Source organism: Hippichthys cyanospilos, chromosome 1 (assembly GCF_059441005.1).
Source record: "Hippichthys cyanospilos isolate Australia breed blue-spotted pipefish chromosome 1, RoL_Hcya_1.0, whole genome shotgun sequence".
NCBI classification, from domain to species: Eukaryota; Metazoa; Chordata; class Actinopteri; order Syngnathiformes; family Syngnathidae; genus Hippichthys; species Hippichthys cyanospilos.
In genome coordinates, this window is record NC_142369.1 from 6,276,335 (window position 1) to 6,295,000 (window position 18,666).

General features: G+C 40.2%; 2 protein-coding genes across 2 annotated transcripts in view; both read right to left on the reverse strand.

Annotated features, from left to right (window-relative positions):
• Window positions 1–12: 12 nt before the first annotated feature.
• Window positions 13–9,285, reverse strand: LOC148428815 (urea transporter 1). Its single transcript, XM_088434862.1, has 8 exons — window positions 8,912–9,285; window positions 7,617–7,806; window positions 7,305–7,433; window positions 6,826–7,015; window positions 5,337–5,484; window positions 3,100–3,234; window positions 2,960–3,009; window positions 13–1,494 (listed from the first exon to the last, which is right to left on the reverse strand). Exons 1-8 carry the CDS (start codon window positions 9,036–9,038, stop codon window positions 1,312–1,314), a joined length of 1,152 nt encoding a protein of 383 aa, XP_088290988.1. The 5' UTR covers window positions 9,039–9,285; the 3' UTR covers window positions 13–1,311.
• Window positions 9,286–13,106: 3,821 nt separating this feature from the next.
• syt4 (synaptotagmin IV) overlaps window positions 13,107–18,666 on the reverse strand; it is a 6,215-nt gene continuing 655 nt past the window's right edge. Inside the window, exons 2-5 of the mRNA XM_088431166.1 lie at window positions 16,145–16,737; window positions 15,574–15,897; window positions 15,387–15,507; window positions 13,107–14,560 (exon numbers count right to left, since the gene is read on the reverse strand). Of these exons, the coding sequence (XP_088287292.1) occupies window positions 14,241–14,560; window positions 15,387–15,507; window positions 15,574–15,897; window positions 16,145–16,737 (1,358 nt within the window). The 3' untranslated portion in view covers window positions 13,107–14,240. The remainder of the gene's footprint in view (window positions 14,561–15,386; window positions 15,508–15,573; window positions 15,898–16,144; window positions 16,738–18,666) is intronic.

The following is an 18,666-nucleotide window of genomic DNA, read 5'->3' on the forward strand; positions in this document are numbered from 1 at the left end:
ATATATATATATATATATATATATATATATATATATATATGTATATATATGCACAGCCACACTCAGACATACAGTGTATGTGTATGTGTGTTTACATAGGCTTTCAACCATATTCAACCATTTCAACATATTATTGCATCACAGGCCAAATGAGCTGCCGTTCGTTCTGCATTTCCGGTCAAATAGCTTAACGATAACTTAACCAAGTGAGCAAAAACACGTGAGAAGAAGCACAAGCACACTCACTCCACACATCACCCTTCGACTGAAAGTACGCACACTGAATGTTCATTTAGTCCAGAGACAAAACGTTTGTGCAAGAATTTTATATGAATACTCTTTTTTTGGTTGCATTTTTGTTTTTTTTACAATTCACTCTCGACCAATCAATCGATTACAGACGAAAAGCACTTTTGTATGTTTCTTATGAGTAACCCAGTCACCGCCATCTTTGTGAAGAGAATTGATAGCATGTTGATTCAACAAATAAAATATCAAGCACTGTGGCACAAAAGCTCACGACCATATTCATAGAAGCAATTTAAAATGAGTGTAACGATGAACTCATTCAATCCCCAAAATACCTTTTTACGTTTTTTTTTTCTTTTTAAGAGTCCAGACATTGAATCCCAGCCCGTTCTTTTTTTTTTTTTTTTTTTTTTTTCAAGATTTGAAGTGTTTTTCTCAAGAAAGTTCTATAAACAGCTGGTAAATCCAAAACTAAAAACTTGATGATTTAAGTACCAAAATAATCCATTACTAGGTACTAACAGTAATTAATTCGTTGATTACTTTGTGTACCAAAGTAATCAATTACTTACTTTAGGTACTAAATATATTATAGTAATTGATTACTTTAGTACTTATTTAATTTAGTAACATTTAGTATCATTTCTAGACACTCCTTGAGCCAGACTCTTCAAATTAGAAGTGAAAAAGATAACAATAAACCCAAAGTAATCGACTACATACTTTAGGTACTAAATATGAAGTAATTGATTACTTTAGTACTTATTTAATTTAGTACCAATCATTTCTAGACATTCCTTGAGTCAAACTCTTCAAATCAGAAATGAAAAAGATATCAATAAAACTCTTGAATAAAAACGTAAAAATTCGCCTTTGGGATTGAATGGGTTAAGGGAATAATGTTGGGCAATATATTAAAAAAAAAAAAAATTGCAATTTTGTGAATGGAAGTGAGTTATTCCTTCAGTTGTGCACAGTAATAATAAAAGTTGCCTTCAGTTGTCACCTGATTCTGGTGTTGAGTGCGTAAAGTGCGATTCCTGAAATGGCAAATGTCCGGATCTACACGTCGGTGCTGCCTCCTTCCACGGTGCTGCCGGCTACCCAGCGGGCGCGGGAACGCAGGTTCCGCTCGGGTGCCTTGACCCGAGCCAGGGGGAGTCGCTCCGCCGACAGGGTGCCCGTCAGCAGCAGCATTAAGGTGGCGCTCAGCGTGGCTGCCCAGCTGCACGCCGGCAGGCCTAGCTACACAACACAACACGTTTGCTTTCACGCAAAAATAACTCTCAGTCTCATGCAAAAATTGGTGCGTAAGTATGAATTTTTTTTTTTTTTCAAACATTGAAGGCGGGGTGCATTTGCGCTGATCAATGTAAAAAAATTTTAGGATTTTCAGCGAGAAAGTGTGTGTACTGTAAATGACATGTTTTTAGGTGAATGTGAGAGGTTTTTTAGTGTATGAGAGATTTTTTAACCATCATAGATTAAGAGGTAGAAGGATGTTTAGTGTGTGAGAGGGTTTTAGAGGTTATTTTGGGGTGGGAGAGATTTTTTTTGGTGTGAGAGGTTTTTGTGAGGGATTGTTTGAGCTGTGTGTAAGAGTTTTATGGTATGTGAGAGGATTGTAGAGGTTACTTTAGGGGAGGAGGGTTTTTTTCGGTGTGAGTTAAGGATTTGGGGGAAATGGCAAGTGAGAGGTTTTATTGGAATTTGTGAGAGTGTGTATGACGGTTTTATGTGAAAACTGGAGAGAAGGGATTTGGCATGTGTGAACTTGTTTTAATTAGAATGAGAATTTTTTTTTCTTCTTTCTTTTTCTCAGCATGAATTTTTTGTGTGTGTGACAGCTTGAGAGTTTTTTTGTGAATTTTTTGGGCGTGTGGCATAGTTTTTTTGGTTTTATTGTGGATTTGAAAGTGACAGTCTTTTATTAGTTTTTTTTTGGTAGGATGTTTATGGTACGTGTGAGAGTTTATTGTGAAAGTGGGAGTGAGGGGTTTTTTTTGGGACGTGAGCGCTTGTTTTCATTAATGTGATTTTTTTTGGATTAATGAGTTTTTTTGGCAGTGATGTTATTTGGTGAACATGAGGGTTTTTTGTGGGGCTCTTTTGCTGCGTGAGGTATGGTTTGTGAGTGTGACAGGTTTTTTTAGGAAGATGTATGAAATTTTGACATGTGATAGGACTTTTATAATCATTGATTATTGTGTGAGTTTTTCTGCATATAATGAGAGGTTTTTTTTAGAAAATTACAGTTTTTGAGGTGGGATTTTTCGTTGAATATGATTTTTTTTGTCTGGATTGGACGTTTGTGTGAGTTTCTTGTTGCCTGAGAGTTTTTTTTTTTTTATAGAGCGTGACATTTTTTGGGGATGAGGTTTTTGTTTTTGTTTTTTTTGTGTGTGTATGATGGGTTTTAGGGCACGATAATCTGTGTTCTTTTTGGGGGGAATGACTGAGACATATGTGTTCGAGTTTTTGGTGAGGGCATAAAAGAAATATATTGGGTGTTATTGTCCTAAATCACATCCTAGTTTGAGTATTCAAAATGAACATAAAGACAAACACATGCAGCTTTTTAGATCATTTCCTTGTTCGTTTGAGTCCTTATCAACGGAGGGTTCCCATGTTTCATTTTAAAATCACTCCGTATGTGTGTACGAACCCCTTTAACACAAAATGAACTTCAAATGCAGTGCTTTATACTTACAACTCCCAACAAATTGCTCAAAGCGATGTCGACAAAAGCAGAGAGGAAAGCTGAGGAGCACACAAAACATGCGAAGCCTTCAGAACTATTTCCACCTCTGGAAAATTCAAACCCTTGGCATGCATGATGTTGCGTCTTACCACAAGCGATGGCCAGCAAGTGCGTCCTCCAGCTGAAGGTGAAGAAAAGTCCTCCCACAGCCATGCAGCCCAGAGCTCCGTTAAAGCCGGACAAACCCGTGTAGAGGCACTCGTGGCGCACCGCCATGGCTAACCCTGCAAAAACAAACTGCACGTAAAACTCAGGCAGTTTGGGACAGTATATCAATTGTCGTACTAAAACAATCCACTTGATGACACTGTTTCACACGCGTTAGTATTGTTTACGCCCACGTTTGTTCAGTTTGAGTCATGCAATGAAATTCAATTAATTCAGGATTGCCTTTAACACCCCCAAAGCCACTGCTGGAACGAGCACATTTAAACTGCAAATTAAATTGCGCTAAATAACACAAACGTAATTGTGAAGTTATTTCAGTCGGCTGTGAGAGTATTTCAGGTGTCTGCATATTTTTCACACTCATAAACTCCACTAAACACTACTGAATTGCTCACGCATGCGAGAGTATTGCTATTCTTTTTTTCACTCATGTACTTGACTGAAACGCTTTCTCACATCACTGACATATTTTAGCACATCTGGGGAATACAGAGAATTTGGAAGGAGTGAAAGTTATTTTCCGGTGTTTTGGGTTTTTTTTAGGCACGTGCGAGAATTTACTTTGATCTATGTGATTTTTTGGGGGGTGGGAGATTTGTTTTGGTCTGAGAGAGACTTTAAGAGATTTTTTGTAAGCTTGGTTCTTCTGTTTGTTCAATGTTTACAGTGCATGTGAGGATTCTTGTGTTTTAATTTTTTGTGTAAAATATTATTTTATATGAGTATATGTGTATGATTGTTTTGGGGTGTATGATTGTTTTTGTAATGGGTTTTACAGATGATTTAGTGTGTCAAAGATTTAGGGTATTTGTCTGGTGTTTTTTTTTTTATCAGAGAGAGCTCTTTTTGTGTGAGTTTTTTGGAGTGTGTGAGAATTTGATTTGGTTTGTCTTGTATTTTATTTTGGTGTAAGAAAGTGTTTTGATTTGAGAGAGATTTTTTAGCAGTGATTTTTTTTATTTAAAGCATTAGTTTTTTGGTTTGCTGCGCAAGTGGAATGTATTTTTTTCTTTTGTGCAGAAAATGTTTATATTCTAGAGATTATTTTGTGAAAGGAACTGAGTTTTTTGGATGTGTGATGTTTTTTAGCACAATAATTTTTTTGAGAGTGACCATTTAGCCCCGGGTAGTTTTATTGATTTTCGTGCGTATAATAGTTTTTTGGTATGAGTGACCATATTTTGTAATCTGATGAATATGTAAATTTTTGGGGTCCTTGTAAGAGATGTTTTTTGTTTGATGGGAATTTTAATGCCTCTAGGGCACAGGTGTCAAACTCAAGGCCCGGGGCCAGAACCGACCCGCCACATCATTTTATGTGGCCCGCCAAATGCTGATTTGATTTCAAGTTTCTAGCTAAACTTGCAGATTGTCTTCAAAAATAACTATTTTCTGTTCCCGATCTATCTTCTGAGCAGTTTTTATCGGTCTCTGTTTTCAAAACAAGGTAAAGATGTAAACCAGCAAAAACGGCGTTTATTAGACACTTGTTTTTTTATTTTTAAGTCCTAAATTTTCTGGATTTTAGAGAAATTAAATGGGTACGTTAAAATTGAAGCTTTTTTTTAGACTATTTTTAGATTTATTCCGGCCCTCTAAAAGACACTATAAGTACAAAGTGGCCCACGATAAAAATCAGCTTGACACCCGTGCTCTAGGGCATGTCATAGTTTGGCTCTTTAATTTCAGACCAATTACTTTTTTTAGTTTAGAATGCAGATTTAGGAATGACATGTAAAAGAATTTAAATTGTGTTTGAAAGTGTTTCATTTGTTTATATGAGCAATCTACATCATATGAGAGGCAATCCTGAATCAATTCGCTTAGATGGATTCTTAGATCCACATTTGCCCTCTGACACGTGTCTTCATGAGACAAAATGCCCAGGGGACATGTTGACACAGGTGCACCCGAGAGAGGCCTTTGGCATTCTCTCCGTTGCTCAACCCGCAGCCAGCAAATATTTGAGCATTCTGATCATTTTATTCTTTTTGATGAAACAAAATAACGTGCCCGCTTTTTATCGTATTATTTATGACTTTTGAGTTTGTATAGCTTTGAAATGAAAGATCTGGTCGGTGAGTGGCGCGGGTGATCAAAATCCAACTCATGAAAATCCGAAGAGAAGATGTCAGATATCCATTCCCGTTCCTCTCACCAGCCAGCGTTCCGATTGCCGAGCCCAACAGAGCATGGAGGGCCTGCAGCGGGGAGTAAAGGCAAAGTGCGGCCAGGATGAGCAGCGAGGGCCCCAGGGAGCCACAGGCGAAGATCTGGCCCACGCCGAGGGGGATACCCTGCAACACCTGTGCAAAAGAGAATATAATGTATTTGGAGTGCAATGATATACAATGGAAGTGCCCAGTTTCCATGGCACCTTCCATAACCTGACTTTGCTTCGTTCCCATTTGATCCGCCGTTGTTGAGCAGCCATCTTGAGCAGAGTGCAAGATGAAGACATGAAATATAAATAGGACCCACGTCATCACCATCATCTCTGGTGGCGGAGGGCAACCAGGAAATGGAAGTGAGCGTTGCAAAGAGGAAAGGGAGGGAGGGAAAAGACAGGGAAGGAAGCGGGCGATTATTTTACATATGGGAGCACGAAACTGAAAAAGGCTTCGAAACTGCAAAGAGGAAGACGGGTGCACGAGGGAGTGATAACACAGAAGGTGGTGATAAAGTGATGGAAGGAGGAGGCGGAATATGAAAATGGAGATTCACTGCTTTGAAGTCCTCAGAAGGGAACTATTGGGGGGAAAAAAAGCAAGACACGAATGCTAAATAGGTACTGAAAAAGGAAATGAGGCAGCTGGAGGAATAGACACTATTTTAAGATATGAACAATGTTTTTTTTTTTGTCTACTCACAATTCAGCATACATGTGTTATTGTGTTGCTCCTCAGTCAATTGTAGCACTAGCTCATATAAGTTTGAACTACAAAAGCAATGGGACCCCATTAACCTTTGTGCACACATTTTGCAAACTAATTACATTTATTTATGATTTCTTTTACCTTCAGTTGTTCAGTGGCAACAGTATCTATGCAAGTAAAATTTATTAACACCCAGAAATTTTTTTAAAATGATACAGTTTGTCGTCATAGTCCGTGACGTGATGATGACACTAAGAAAAAGCCATTAACTGGTCTCTACTGCCACCTACTGTTTTGAGGTGAAACACAAGTCAGCAAAGAATTTTCCATTTGCTGACGTAGTTTGACCGCCGCTCAATAGAATATTGCAAAAAATTACAGGAAAATCAATGTCATATATCCATTTAAAATGCATCTCAAAAATTGTAATTATCTTGGTTTTATATGGTCCAAAATTTGGACAATGATTATTTCTGTCCACAAAATCTGGCACGTCCAGCTGCAACCACATCGAAATGTAAGAATCGTTGCATTTTGAAATTTGACATGTTTTAATTATCTGCTGGAAAGTTCAGCTCCCCGGTGTGTTTTTTTTTTCTACTGATTCTTTTATGATATCATAAAAAAATCAAAGGAATTTCCATAATTTGTAACATAATGCCACAAATCTGATTTACAATTTCACCTAACAAGTTCAGCTTGGCAATCACTTCATTAGCATTTCCTTGTCCTCTGATTGGTTGATCAGAGCAAGACAACAAAATCCGATACCTCTGCCGCATTGAGCGCTGTGACGTTGGGCTGCACCGAGCTCGGTGGTACGGCCAGGTGGTGCGGGAAGTATGGGTTATTTGGGCCGGTGCACAGGAAGTAGAGGACAATGACCATGTTGAAAGGAAAGACCGCAACTGGCAAATCCCAGCGGTCCAACACTGGCGAGAGACCACTGAAGAAGAAGACACTGAAGGGCAAAAGAAAAATCAGTCAAGCGATATTATCATCAGAAGTTCATGATCTCAGATTGAGATTTTGAATAGTTTAGCTAACTGTTTGGTCCCTGTGCATGTCAATCACACAGTTATCATCGCGATCATATAATAATCCAATTGCCTTAACACAAACTCCAGTCAACAGATTAGCTAGCAATTTTTAAGCAAACAGTTTTTAATTTGGAAAATCCGGTCAGCTCAGTTTGAAATCAAGTTTAAGATTTCCAGTTAGCGTTTAAAAATAGTGTGGCCGTTTCTTGCCTTGTAGCTGAGCCCAAACAAACGGGCAGCATGAGCAACCAGTACCAGTCTCCGGCGCTGTTGAAGACACCCATCAGTAAGGAAACCAACATTCCATTGAAGCCATGGAGTCCTCCTTGAACTTCTGCACTGCGTACACAGACAACAATCCATAATGACCAAAACGGTCTCCAAATCAAGCTTTAAATCCGAATAATCCAAAGGCGGGAGATTTGAGTTCTGATACTATTCTTCCTGCTTGTATTTAGAGTGTGTGACAAGGTTCTGTAAATATCCTTTCAAAAAGCGTGTGTCAGTGGGCGTGGCTTCAACCTGTCTTGTCCCAAGATGACCGCGACGAGCGTGGAGGTCAGCAGGCCCAACGTTCCCAGCAGGCCTTGCCACGGGGAGGCCCAGTAGACTGCGAGCAGCATGATGGCGCCGCTCAGCGGGTTGTTGGCCAGAATCACACGCGTCACGCCTCGCAGGGCCCAAACGGACAGCTGCACCACAAACCATTTATCTGGGAAAACAACAACATCATTTTCTCGCGGCTTCGTCGCTAACCTGAAAACTTTCGGCTAATCTTGCATTGATGTAATACTTATATTAATAAAGACATTTAAATGATGCCATATTTTGCTGTTAAATTGTCTTCAAATAACTGTTTTTAGTATATATTGTAAAAAGAATGTGAACTTGATAGTACAGTTCTTAAGAGATTTTCAGTAGTAATAAGTTAATATTTTGTTCATAATTAATTTGAGAAATAATTTAGTTTTTAGCCTTTTTTTCCCACTTGCTGTCTACGGAAAAAGACATCCTTTGGGTTCAAGGTTGATGATCGTGACCAATCATGACTCACTTTTTGGTCATGTGACATTCATAAACTGAGCTGTGAGCCTTCAAGCTCTATGTCATTTTCACTTTTCAATAAGTAATGAAAAGTAGTGAAACCTTACCTAGTTACTTTTAAAAGCAAGTAAACAGTAAAGTAAATTAGTTTAATTAAAAACCAAATAATCAGCAGAGTGACTTAGATACTTTTAACAGCAAGTAAAGTAACTTAGTTACATTAAAGAAGCAAGTAATCAGTAGCATTTTTAAAAGCAAGTAATTAGACAAAAAATGTTTAAAAGCAACTAAATGAATAGCTTGGTTTTAAAAACAATTAAATAATAACAAAAAAAAAGGAAAAATGAAAGCAAGTAATCAGTAAAGAAGCTTTGTTACATTTTGGAGCAATTAATGAGTAGCTTAGTTACTTTCTGATGCAAGTAATCAGTACCTTTGTTACTTTTAAAAGCAAGTAAACAGTAATGTAAACGTTTCAAGGAAAAAAAGCAAGTAATCAGTATAGAAGTTTAGTTACATTTTGGAGCAAATAATCAGTATCTTGATTACATTTTAGTGCAAGTAATTAGTAACTTAGTTCATTTTAAAAGCAAGAAAACAGTAACAGTAAAAAGAAACGTTACATTTTGGAGCTAATCTGTAGTTTAGTTACTTTCTAATGCAAGTAATCAGTAGCTTAGTTACTTTTAAAAGCAAGTTAAGTAACTGAGACACAACGACACAAGTATTGCTTTTCACAATTGCATTATAGAAAGGTTGATGAATGTCCTTACTTTGCATATACTTATCCAAGTAAAACATGTCCCCAGTAATCGCCTCGAGACTTTTGAGGACAATACCGGTGTCAGCGTTCCGTTTTTTACCGGCATTCTGCACATCTGCTTTCTCCTCCGTCCACATGACTGGAACTCTGCTGAAAAGTTAGAGCTCTCCTCTGCGTCTCAACTTTTTCAGGCACCGAGCACTCCCCTCCTCCTCCTCCTCTCTCTCCCATCACTGCCGAGCTGATGACTTATAAACCGGTAGACCGAGTAACGCATTGACTGCGGTTGGGATGAGCCGGAGAGGAGCAAAGTTCAAGCCGCTCGATGAGGAACAAGATGAGGCCGCGCTCGTCACCTATTGCTTATTTAGGCTACTCATCCACCATTTTATGGCGGCATTCGCATCGATGTTTATCTTTTTGACTTCATTTGCAAATCCATTAGCATGTAATGTTTATTCGAAAGCTGTAATATGTAACCCTAGGCAAGGCTTCTGCTCGTTTGACTTGGTTTCCACGGCAACGAACATTCGACACCACATACACATCTTGTTTGATGTTCGGGAAACTTGAGGGGTGAAAACATCAACATTAGACAAAGGAAACAAGCTAGTCTCGCGGCAGTAATTTCACAAAGTCGCAGAGAGCTGCAGGAATGTTAATATAAGCAAATGAGATTTGGGAAAAAAAAAAGCAAACATCCACAACATTGTTTACTCAAGTACACATTGGAAGGTAAGACTGACAAAGCATTTTTACTCCACCCAACACACAGTCATAAATGTACACTAACTTGCTAAATTGTAACTAGTAACAGAACTAACCCCATGCAGAAACAAAATCGAATGGCCTCGCATTTAAAAACCCTTCCACAGCTGACTAATTGGTTAGCTAAAGGAAGAGAGGGCGGGAATTAAACTGGGGTTGACCAATCGGGTCACACCAAGCCTTGAAAGGCAATGAAAAGAAAAACAGTGTGAAATGCGCTACTCCAAAAGGTGATTTCCAACAGAGTGGCCTATTTCTGCTTGGATGAGAATGTATAGTTCATGGAATCAAGTTTGACTGAGTCGTTATTGATTTTTTTTATGGATTCAAATATGCTGACACACTCCATGGTTGATGGGATGACTGTAAGCGCTCAGCCTTGAACAGAGCTTTAACACATTCACTGCCAGCCCAGTTAAAATGGCTTTCGATTTACATTACTGTCAAATGGATCCTTGACATCTATAGACGTCATTGATAGTTAATTAATTGATGTTTGTGTGTGCGCGTGCGTGTGTGTGTGTGTGTGTGTGTGTGTGAGAGAGAGAGAGAGAGAGAGAGAGAGAGAGAGAGATGAGAGAGATGCCGCTTCCTGGTGTTCCGTGAATGCAGCATACGCACTGCAGCGTCACTTAGACCATACATGCACATATGTGAGGGAAAGCGTTAGCAAATACAAATACAATTCGCCATTGGTTTCAGTGATTAATATACGCTTGGGCGAATGTCAACACTGGTTAGTTATCCCAGTGCACACAAGACACAAACTGACATCCAAAACGCGATTTGAATTACCCGTACTTTGGCGAAAGTTTTTCTTCTTCGCTTTCTGTAGCTATAAGAAACATGATTGCTCCCATCTGGGTGGCACTCCCCATCTCATATAAATAGCGATTACTAGACGTAGGATTATCTATAAAAATATTTTTTGTTTGGATAAACACATTTATTTACACCTCACTGAAATTTATAGTGGGTTTTCAAAATGAATAACGGTCTATGATACTACATATTTTCACGAAGGGTTAGGGACTGGGAAATACATTATCATAATGCAGTGCTTCTCAAATAGTGGGGCGGGCCCCCCTGGGGGGGGCACAAGGTGATGCCAGGGGGGGCTCGGATGATCGCAGGAAAAAGGCTTTGTTTTTGTCATGTGGAATGTAATTGCAATAAAGTAATAATTATCATCATTTTCTTTTAGTTTCAGGCATTTTGGTGCACTTGCTTCTTTTTTTCCGTTTTAGACTAAGCTATAACCTGTATAAACATGATAAAAATAATTAACAGTTGTTGAAAGTTGATTTATATTGCGTTTTTCTGTTGTTCATGTTAAAAAGGATACATATGTAGGTATACTTAACATTTTCATCAATAATAATCTTATTTATATTCAGTGCATCGACTGGGGGTTCTCTTTTCTGGGGGGGCTGGCAAATTATAGTTGAGAAACACTGTCATAATGGGATGGCCCAACAAAGATAGTAAGGCAAACATCTGTGTGTGGGGGTGTGTTTGCAACATGGCGCTCATATTTTGAGTTTTTATTATCTTTGTGGGGACGTCTTGTCTTGGTGCTCGCATTGTGATTGGTCTATTTTTGAGGGTTGACTTGGTTTTAGAGTTTAGTTTAGTTTTGTGATTGCTAGTGTTATGGGCTAAGAAATGAGTTAAAGGTATGGCCCTACTAAGATAGGCAAACCCGTGTGTGTGTGTGCGTGTGTGCGTGTGTGTGTTTGTGTTATCCCTAAGAGCAGCAAGGCTCAGGATCAGCATACCAACTGAGAACTAATCGATACCAGAAGAGATGATGAATGGAGGCTTGCTAGATTTAAAGGCCACGGTTGAGGAAGAGGAATTGCAAGTGACATGATGGACGCCCATCCTCCCCACCCCCAACTTTGCGAGTGGCCCGCGGCTGAAAAAAGTTGCCAACACTCCGGCTTCACCTTGGATTGCTTTCTCGCTCAGAATAGAGACTTCCCCTCCGCGCTCGATAAACAAAATCGAGTCCAGAGTTTCCTCCATTTGTTATCCTCGCTTTCATTTGACTCCCTCCCACTGAAAAGCTCTGTTGCCATGGCGCCAGAGGTATGGGCCTCGTTTGTGCCAACGCACACGCACAAACTAACTGATGATGATTTCGCAACAACAAAATTGGATGTTTATGTCTGTCTTGTTCGCCTGTCGGAAATGGGCACCTGTGACCTTCACTGCTGTTGCCATGGCAACCGCTCTGAATCCTTCCATAGTGCCAACCATTGCATTTCTATTCCGTTCCACGGTGCACTAACATCCCGATAACCGTGCGGCCTTGAGTCACCAATAAATCGAGGCGTGGAGATGGATGGTGGCTGTCGCCTTGCTAAAAGATTTGGAGTTGGTTGTACGGCGTGTGGGTGCGAGGGGGGCATAGAAACCGCCTGCTGCCGTGAACAGCATTTCCACGATGACTCATTCCCTCACTACCCAGCATGCGCTAACTTTGTGCAGACGGACATGATAAATGGTTTGCAGATTAAATCTGGATGAATGCTTCAAGTATGTGAAAGTGGAATTAGATTTTCCGTCCAGATGAGATTTTCTACTCAATTGAAAATGTGAATCCATATAAAATGTTATTGAATAAATGGATACAATGTTTTACAAGAGAGTCACAATTGCACAGTTTACCAAAAATTGGTTTCATGTTCCAGTTAATTTGCTCTTATTTTGAAAACCAAGAATGTACCTGTTCTTGTTCAGGCATTAAAACGATCAATTTTGACAACAACTCAATTATTAGCTCTCAGTTGTGAGAATAATTGTCTACAGGTTATCTCATACTATTTGTTTTTTGCAATAAGTGTATTGGTAGATTAGTGTTGATGGATGTTTCTGTTACTGTTGTTTACTAAGAAGGTTTGAGAAAATGACGCACCTCCAGCAGCTTCAAAAAAGAAAATGGCGCTGCGACCCAACCAAAGGGCTCTTGATGTTCCTGCATGGACTCGTCAATTGCATCCCGCACTATCACAAACTAATTGTTTACATTGATACCAGATCCCTCCCCAGACCCTTTGGGCAGCAATGGCTTTTTTTACGGAGGGACAACCTAAATGAATAAATGAGGCGTGGAAAGAATCGGTAACCAGACCGGGAGGTGATCTGAGAAGGTCAGGTTCCTGTGCGCTCTCCTCGCGACAAAAATGACCTAGTTGTCTTTCTTCCTGTTTCTTGTTTATTAAATGTTCTAGGTTGCCTGAACATTAAAAACTTTGCAAGGTTGGACAGAGGAACCCAAATTCGACTAGCAAAACACATTTGTAGCACACACATATATATATATATATATATATATATATATATATATATATATATATATATATATATATATATATATATATATATATATATATGATACCAAGAGTAGAGGAAAAAAGACAGGCAAATTATTTTGTCATAACTTAATCTGTTTAATTTGAAGGTACTTACATTTTACATTTCATTTTAGCTGTCTTTGTGCTCACAGTAAATGGGACAAAACACAGACAGCAAACATTGGAATGTGCGCACGCACACACAAACGCACACACACGCATCTGCACAAACATTCTCGCCACAGCAGTCCAAGCTCACGCCACCTAATTTAGGCTTCATATGAAATAGCACTTACAAAACATATTCCACAAGTCCACCCAGAAGAGTTGAAAAAAAAAGCCGATCAATTAATTCAACAGATTTGTTCATTCTAATAAATAAATGCCTTTTTGTCAACAGATTTTTTTTCAGCTTTTGGTCAAAAGGCAAAGCTCAATCTAAAGAGGAATAGATGAAGAGATGTTTAAGCACGCGGTTACCATGACAACTGGAATGATGTAACCAGGTGATGTTGGGTTTATTGAAAAATACACTATATTGCCAAAAGTATTCATATGTCCAAATTATGGTCAGTTTTATATTTTTTCACAAATCCACACTCTTGCTCTGTCTCCTCGTGATCTGTTAATTTAGGTAATATTAAATGATTACAAATTTTAAAATTAGCGTGACTCTTGACTAAACCTGTTTAACTGTCAATGCTACAATTGGTAAACTCCGCCCCTTCCTCTATTCTGCACGGGTTGTGCGTCATTATGTCCGCTCAAGATTGAAAGAAATGTTTTTTTAGACAATATGTGAAAATTGCTAGGTTGGATACATTTGCATAAGTCTCATACGTCTCTACAAACTTGATAGACGACAGCTGTAGAAATTTCGGAGATGTGAAAATTCCGCCCGGCAACAAGGATATTAGAGTGAAGGCGGATACTTTTGGCAATAGTGGATATATGATTCAGGTTTTGTCTCGCAAAGCGACGCAAAAAATATCTACCAAGTGATGGCTCGTAGCTTGAAAGACTAGTAACGAGGAGTACTCGCAATTCGAGGAACCACCGTAACTTCCAAGATTACGAGAGATTGACTGATTGGTTGATTTATTGATGACATCACAACCCCCATCTAGCAAAACAAACCGATGGCTAACCGGACGCCAAACCGTCATCCTTCAGTTGAACAAGATGAGACCTCCATCACACATTCCCGGCATCTTAATCCTCGGACATGGCGTGCCATTTGGCGATCTGGCGCCTCGGGTGCTCGCAAATCTCCCGCCAGTGCTCGCCAGGCGTGCCCGCCGCCGTCGTGCCCATGAGCAGGCGCCCGAGGACCGGTTTGGAGCAGCGGGAGCTGCCCGCGTCCGAGTCCATCAGCAGGAGCTCCACGCTGGTGTCTCTCAGACCCTCGTCGGAAGGCAGGTCGAAGGTGATGAGCTCATTGAAGACGGGGTTGGGGGCACATTTCTTGACGTGGGTCTTCTTCTTGCACACGCGCTTCTTCCCGTGATACAGATTGACTTTGACGTACGGATCTATGGAGGGAGCGGAAGAAAACCATGAAATATCCTCCTGAGACCCAGCCCTATATTTTATCTATATATTTGGACCTAATGGAGATGCCCGACTGAGTCCTAGTGTCCTCAGTAGAAGACATCCTAAGCTTTCAATATTCAAGTTTTATTGTCATATGCGTAGTAACGCCACACAATGAAATCCTTATTCGGTTTACTTCGCCGAGCAGACTACATTTCATAATCAAGCTAATAATAAAGTAGGCAATAAAACAAAGACAGAATAACGGAGCAATAAGGGCAGTAATAATGAACCGCTAATAAACGAATGGAATTACATTCTGAGCATGTTATGGAGTAGATGGAGTGGAAGAAACTGTATACATAAGAGGATGATGGTGCAAAATATCAGGTAGTGCAAAATATGATGTATTTAGCACCTTTCCTGCACTGTGCTGGGTTTGTAAGGTGCATGTGTGTGTGCAATGGTGTCTTATGTGTTTAGGTTGGATGCCATTAACTTGTCTTTTTGCAAAGCACTGGCGAACCAAGACCGACGACTCGGGGGATAGTGCCACCCCTGGAGTCTGCTTGGACCCCCCGTGCCACTCAAAATAATCATGTCATTTTAGCTCAATGGCCGCATCTATTTTCAGATGAGCCAAAAATGTTATTATTTTTGAAAAGCGAAAAATAACTTAATAAATAAAGATAAGTTCGTTTTTGGTCCCAAATGTATCCCAAGGTGCATTTTTTCCTTGAACTGCATGAAATGAATGGAAAGTGAACTCTCACGCAGATTTTGACCTATTGAGTATCAAAGGGTACAAAATCCTTGCTACTGCACCTGAAGGTCCGTTGTTGTCATTCTTGGGCAGGTGACGGGCCTTGAGGACCACTACGGTCAGAGTGTTGGTGGTGGACTGGTAACACAAGGAGAGCAGGAGCTCGCCTCGGCCTGATGACTTCTGTGGCAACGCGAACATACAGTTAGAGAAGTGACTAGAATATCACACTCACCATCTTTTCCTTACCCTGATATTTCTCTTGATGATCTCCCGACTCATCAGCACACGGCCTTCAGACAGGTCAATTCCCGAAAGCGGGACGAGGGTCTCGCCGATGATCTCATCCCTGGAGAATCTGTCAAAGCTGAGCACCACAAACTGGAGAGCCAATTCTGAGACTCTGGCCAGCGGGATCCCGTAGAAGCTGAAGGTTTCATCAAAAGTCGGGTCCAGAGTCTTCCTCAGTACTCGGGTTTTCACTCGGTGCTTCTTCTCTGGTAGTAGGGTCAGCTTGATGTAGGGGTCCGAAGTCAAGGACTGCTCATCGGTTGGGCTCAGGCCATGTGCTTCCTGGAGTTAAATCAATCAATCAGGAATTTGTGGAATTATACAGGGCTCAAGTTCTGTGCCTTGTGGCACACCAAGGAATAAATATGGGGTTTCAAAATTAACAGGGAGTTTCAGGAGGTGATTCTGGAGTTAGGGTAGAATTATGTAAGTGACAGCATTTTGAACCAACTGGAAATGTGTATTCGTAGCGTGATTCAGTTTAGATGTGATGAATGCAAGGATTTCGTAGTTTCAAAGTGCCGCTTACCTTAATGTGGACAATGAAGGCCTTCTTCTCTGGTTGGTACTCCAGAGCAAAGTGGAGGGTACCAAGTCTCGCTTCTTTCTCGTCCACAGCCGGAGTCGGGGCTTGGCTGGAGACGGTGCTGGATAGGGAGGGTGGATCCCTTCGGTCGATCACGCCGGGTTGGGTAAAGCCGGCGTGCGGAGAGGGCAGCTCCAAGTCGGGCGAGCTGCGCACCTTGTGTTGGTGAAAAGGCTTGGTGGGGAAGTTGCCGTTCAGGTCCCGTTGCTCCAGGTCAAGATGCAGCGCCGGTCTGGAGCCGCTGAGACTCGACGCCATCTTGGGACTGGCCATTGGCGTGACGGCGGTGTGGCAGTTCCCATTAACGTCCGTTTTACTGACGTCGTTCGCTGTCACGCCGGCGGTTGCGGCAAATTTCTTTTTCCCGCTGAGGCTCTCCGGGTAGATATCGACTCCTTTGAGCATGTGCACAAACTTGTACGGGGGCGTCTTCTGGCTTTTGGTGTTTTTGCGCTGGCAGCAGATCCACGCAAAGGCCGAAGCGGTGAAGATCAGGCCGAAGACGCTCACTACCGCTACACCTGCTGGGACCACCACTTGAGGGCGCCACAGAAGGGAATAGAAACCATTAGTTGTGTGCACCTCTGCACAAAAGACCATTTATGTTTGGTGCAAAAGGATTCAAATAAAATGAAACTATTAAAATGGGTTTCACTCTATGGCACCCCAATTCCAAATGGTACAACTAAGTCCAAAAGACTATGATGCGGTTTGAACGACCTGTAAATGTGCCATTTCTTTCTAAGCTCTATTTGCCCGATAAAAGACAATTCAATATGATATGTGTCAAAATGGAAAATTCCGTTCGTATTAACAGGCTCACATGTTTAGTTCACAATAGTTTTGGTTACATCCCTAGAAGCCATGAAAAATGGTATACCGTGTATTATCCGTACAAAAAAAAAAAGCACACCAACCATTGTGCGGAAATGGAAACTCGAACTGTAAAATTGAATCAAATTACAGCTGGCAACCCTTGCACACATATCAATGTAAGCATTATAACCTTTGGTTATATATGTGTAGCTATTGTGATCATTTCTAGAATTATGTATTCTGGCTCCATGAAATCACAGCATAGTTCCCACCCAATTTCCTCTCACTGTTTCGGTCTGTGGGTCCTTTAGTTCTTAAAAGAGGGTACGTGAAACTTCAAAGGGTACGTGAGACTTAAACAGAATTTCTGCTTTCAGCAAATCTAATTTTATACTTTTTAATGCCCTGATGGGAACAGAAAGTTTTTCTTTTTAAAACGGTACAAATGAATTGAAAATTGAAGTGACTTTTTTGCTGAATAATCATGAAACATTTTATGCCTTTATTTTGTTAAGATTTATTTGGATTTATATTGTCATTAGCAACACGATTTTCTGGGGGAAGAGACAGAAATTACATGACGGAAAAAAACATTTTAAATAATCAATGTTGTGGAATATATATACAATACAGTTTAATAATACAATACATATAATACAATACTGTTTAATAACTCAGATGTTGATTATAGAGCACTCTGTCTTAACTTGTTTTTTTTTTAATCCAAATATAATTTGCACTTGGAGGTAGCCTAAAATATATTTCACTGTGACTACATCATTGCAAAAAGGCTAAGAAGCATCACATCAGTTGTTTAAGCTTCACCCAATGATCTTACATGGACTTATACCTGGACCATGTGGACTCAGAATTATCTTTGGGAATCAGACTCGACTTGAACTTCAAAAATGTGAGCATGACTACAGCCCTAGGCGAAATGGTAAACTACATTAAATGTGGATTAATCTTCTTATCCATGATAGTAAAAGCGTTGAGATGATTCAGCTAAGGTCAAAATTGCTCAGGACAGCATCCCAAAAAGTTTATCTTGGAAATGAATCCAAATGAACACGACAGATGGGCGATGCAACATTGCCAGATGATTTAGCCTCTGCCGTTTGATGATCATATTGAGGATTTGCAATGAAAACCGGGGCCTGTTCATTAGCTTCAATTGTTATTATCATCCCTAATCCTGGAAGAGAACATCACTAATGTTTTTTGGAACGATGGCTTTAACACGGAAGCACGATAAAACAAAAAAAGCACCTTCTTACGTAACACAATGGGGATTTAAGCACATCTGAGTGCACTTCATGCTGAAGAATAAGCAAGTCAATCTTGGCTTCTTTCCAAACCATCATTTTCTTTTTTTTTATTTGTTACGTGACTAGAAGCTTCTCGCCCGCTGGTGTGACTCGACACAATGATGGCGAGGCCTTCTCTGTTTCGATGGCTCCATTTTGATAAGAACTTTTCTTTCTTTCTGGCCAATAACGAAGAAAGAACTGCAGAACAAGCAAACTAGCAGATATGTGGATTTCATAGACATTTCCAAACGATTCGCCTCGTATTTGGACTGCTTTGAATGTTTGTTGATTAGCTGCCCTGAGGGCAAGGGAGTGCTATAATCCCATCCCTAAATATGT

Coding starts and splice junctions, on each gene's coding strand:
- LOC148428815 (XM_088434862.1), bottom strand. CDS start 9,038: ATGTGGACGGAGGAGAAAGCAGATGTGCAGAATGCCGGTAAAAAACGG. Junction 7,434..7,616: donor GTCATCTTGGGACAAGACAG/GTTGAAGCCACG, acceptor CTGTGTACGCAG/TGCAGAAGTTCAAGGAGGAC. Junction 5,485..6,825: donor CAGCGCTCAATGCGGCAGAG/GTATCGGATTTT, acceptor TCTTTTGCACAG/GTGTTGCAGGGTATCCCCCT.